This window comes from Cynara cardunculus, unplaced genomic scaffold (genome assembly GCF_001531365.2).
Source record: "Cynara cardunculus var. scolymus isolate 2C unplaced genomic scaffold, CcrdV1 Un_Scaffold_1363, whole genome shotgun sequence".
Lineage (NCBI taxonomy): Eukaryota > Viridiplantae > Streptophyta > Magnoliopsida > Asterales > Asteraceae > Cynara > Cynara cardunculus.
In genome coordinates, this window is record NW_020200745.1 from 73,010 (window position 1) to 75,924 (window position 2,915).

Genomic DNA, 2,915 nt, shown 5'->3' on the forward strand with positions numbered 1-2,915 from the left:
GATACGATGATAATGGTGTAACTTGTTAAAATAACAATTTATTTTTTAAACATGTTTTTATTGATATACGATTATATATGTTAATTTGACAAATGTTTAAAATGAAACATTTAAAAGTAAATGACATAAAGTAAATTAATTAATTAATTATAGGAGTATAAAGTGTAAATTTATTGTGAGAGGGTGATTGTATGTGAGGAGTGAAAAAGTGAAAAAGTGAAAAAATGAGTATAAATGATATTTTGGTCATTTAGAATTTTAAGACTTTAAAACTTTTGCTAAATTTGCTTAATAAGATAATATAGTTAATTTTTATTAATTTGATGTATTATAATTTAATTTTTACTCGTTTTCTTTCTAATATATATATTATTTAATGGTAACGTATAGAAAAACATACCTCTTTATGTAATATATTTCATCCTTAAATAATAAAAACATCACATGAGAAAACAAAAATATTGTAAATATAAACAAGTTGTAATTAAAAACATCACCAGTAAACAACAAAGTTTTATTTCATGCAATGAAATAATATGACGTCGCCAAGGTGAAACAATTTTGGGGCTGTTTCAGAATGTAAAAACAAAACAAAGCTGATGTGAAACATTAAAGTGTTCTTTCATATTGTGAAACAATGTAATATGTTAATGTAAAACAATAAAGTACCGTTTCAGAATTTGAGAACAAAAAAAGAAAACAAAAGTTGACATGAAATGCGCCTTCATCATGTCAAGTTTCAGGCAACCGATTGGCTCCAAAGGACTTCAAGGAGAGCTGGATGCATCCCTTTGGTCTACCTAAACCACTTTCTTAAAATATGTTTTATTCATCGAATAGCGCTATTGGGTGATGGTCCCGTTTATAGGGTCAAATCAATGACGCGAAACACAACATTGCTAATGCGAAATAATAAGGTGTTATTTCACATGATGGAACAATATAGTATTATTTCACATGATGAAACAATGTATGTCGTTTCACAATGTGAAAAGAAACCAAAACTGACGTGAAATGTGATGTGAAGCACTAAAGTGTTGTTTCACTTTACGAATTAAATCACTTTTATTGTTTCATATGAAAATTGTAATGAAAAAACAAATAACAAAAAATGTTAGTACTAGTGTCAAATTAAAAAGAATAAAAATGCATGTTTTTTATATAATTTTTTGATTTAGAATTGTACTGATTAATATTATTTTTTATTTATAAAGAAAATGATATTAATTTAAATCTAAACCATATAATNTTATATAATTTTTTGATTTAGAATTGTACTGATTAATATTATTTTTTATTTATAAAGAAAATGATATTAATTTAAATCTAAACCATATAATTTCATTAAAAGATAGAAAGGAAAGAGATTTATGAGATATAAGTGTTTTCCCAATATAGTCAAAAAGAATATTAATCTTGTAGTTCTTAACCATTTGTGTTTTCCCAATAGAAGTAATCTTAAGGGGTAGTTTATCAATATTTTTAGTTAAGTGCTGATTCAGGTAAGATATCTGACTGTGGTAAGAGGTCTGACTGGAGTAAGTGCATATTGGATTTCTTGTTTACCAAACATTTTGTGTTAAATGCTGATTGAGTAAAAAAATTATATCCCTCTTTCTGAAGTAAATGTTGAATGAAAGTTATTGTTATTTATCAAAAATTTTAAATATAATTCTAAATTCTTTTTTGCTTACGAAAATATATTGATACTCAATATATTAACATATTACAGATTTTCATAATTTAGAACAAAAAGTCAAAATTTCTAAAAGCAAAATCACCACCAAAACAAAAAAGACCAAAATAAGGACCAACAAAGGAAATAACAACAAACCATCAACAACGAACAAAAAGTCATTACAAGCCTTTAACATAATTGTTTGCGTACAAATAGTTCGCTTGCAGATATTAATTTCAAGCATTCAACATTAATTGATTTGCAATCCGATCACACAAATCAGTCATATATTCATTGCCTTGGGGACCCCATTGTGTTTCTCCAACATCTTCCTCGATGCTTTCTTCCTCGATTCCTTCATCTTGTTCTTTGATGGTAAACATGTTTTCATCATACTCCATAAACAATCGATCTTGAATATTGCATCTCCTTATAAAATTGTGAATTGCGAAACAAGCAATCACCACATCTTTTTGTATTGTTAAAGGGTAATGAGTCATTTATCTTAAAATTGGAAATCTTGCTTTCAAGACCCTGTATGCACGCTCGATGACATTTCTAAGTTGTGCATGAACATGATTGAACCGTTCTTCCTTAGTCAAGGCACGTCGGCGTCGAAAACCAATACCTTGTATTGTGATAGGGGGTCATAAATCCACGAGTATTGGTATATGCGGCATCATAAAGATAGTATTTACCTGCAACCACAAAATACAATTTAAAAGTATAAAACATAACGAGGTTTAAATGTTAAGAAAAAAATGAAACATACTTGGTGGAGGAAACAGAACTCCTGAAGTTGGGTTACATGCAACTTCTGTCAGAACTCGAGAATCATGTGCAATGCCTTCCCATCCAGCCCAAACAAATGTGAATATCATATTAAAAACACAAACCGCTAAAACATTTTGATAGCATTCACCTCTTCCTCTTCCTTAGACCTAGCTTGTTGACTAACGAGCACAACTACATGTACCAAAGTAAATCTAGCGCACCTATAGCCCCTTTTTTATGAAATAGAAAACATTAGAAAGTATTTATATATGTTAAGAATATTCAATATATCAAGAAAAACATACCTAAAATGTTTCTTTGAGTCATGTAAATCGTTTTGACGTGTTTGGGGTTCCATCAAGGGATGTTGACTCCTACGACTTCTCTCGCAAATTCCATCATTCCTTTTAGTACTTCATGAAAACAATTATTAATGGTTCACGTAGAGTGTTAAAATCTTCAT

At 28.8% G+C, this 2,915-nt stretch overlaps 1 protein-coding gene across 1 annotated transcript; it reads right to left on the reverse strand.

Moving 5' to 3' along the window:
- Positions 1–1,914: 1,914 nt before the first annotated feature.
- On the reverse strand, positions 1,915–2,559 carry LOC112502416. The gene is made up of 3 exons (XM_025106305.1): positions 2,451–2,559; positions 2,307–2,376; positions 1,915–2,107 (listed from the first exon to the last, which is right to left on the reverse strand). Exons 1-3 carry the CDS (start codon positions 2,557–2,559, stop codon positions 1,915–1,917), a joined length of 372 nt encoding a protein of 123 aa, XP_024962073.1.
- Positions 2,560–2,915: the final 356 nt, after the last annotated feature.

Bases quoted from the DNA above. Each gene is read 5' to 3' on its own strand.
- LOC112502416 (XM_025106305.1), bottom strand. From the start codon at position 2,559: ATGATATTCACATTTGTTTGGGCTGGATGGGAAGGCATTGCACATGAT. The intron at 2,377-2,450 runs GTATGTTTCATT...TTGTGGTTGCAG, and splicing joins AGTTCTGTTTCCTCCACCAA to GTAAATACTATCTTTATGAT. The intron at 2,108-2,306 runs GTATTGGTTTTC...CAATTTTATAAG, and splicing joins ACCCCCTATCACAATACAAG to GAGATGCAATATTCAAGATC.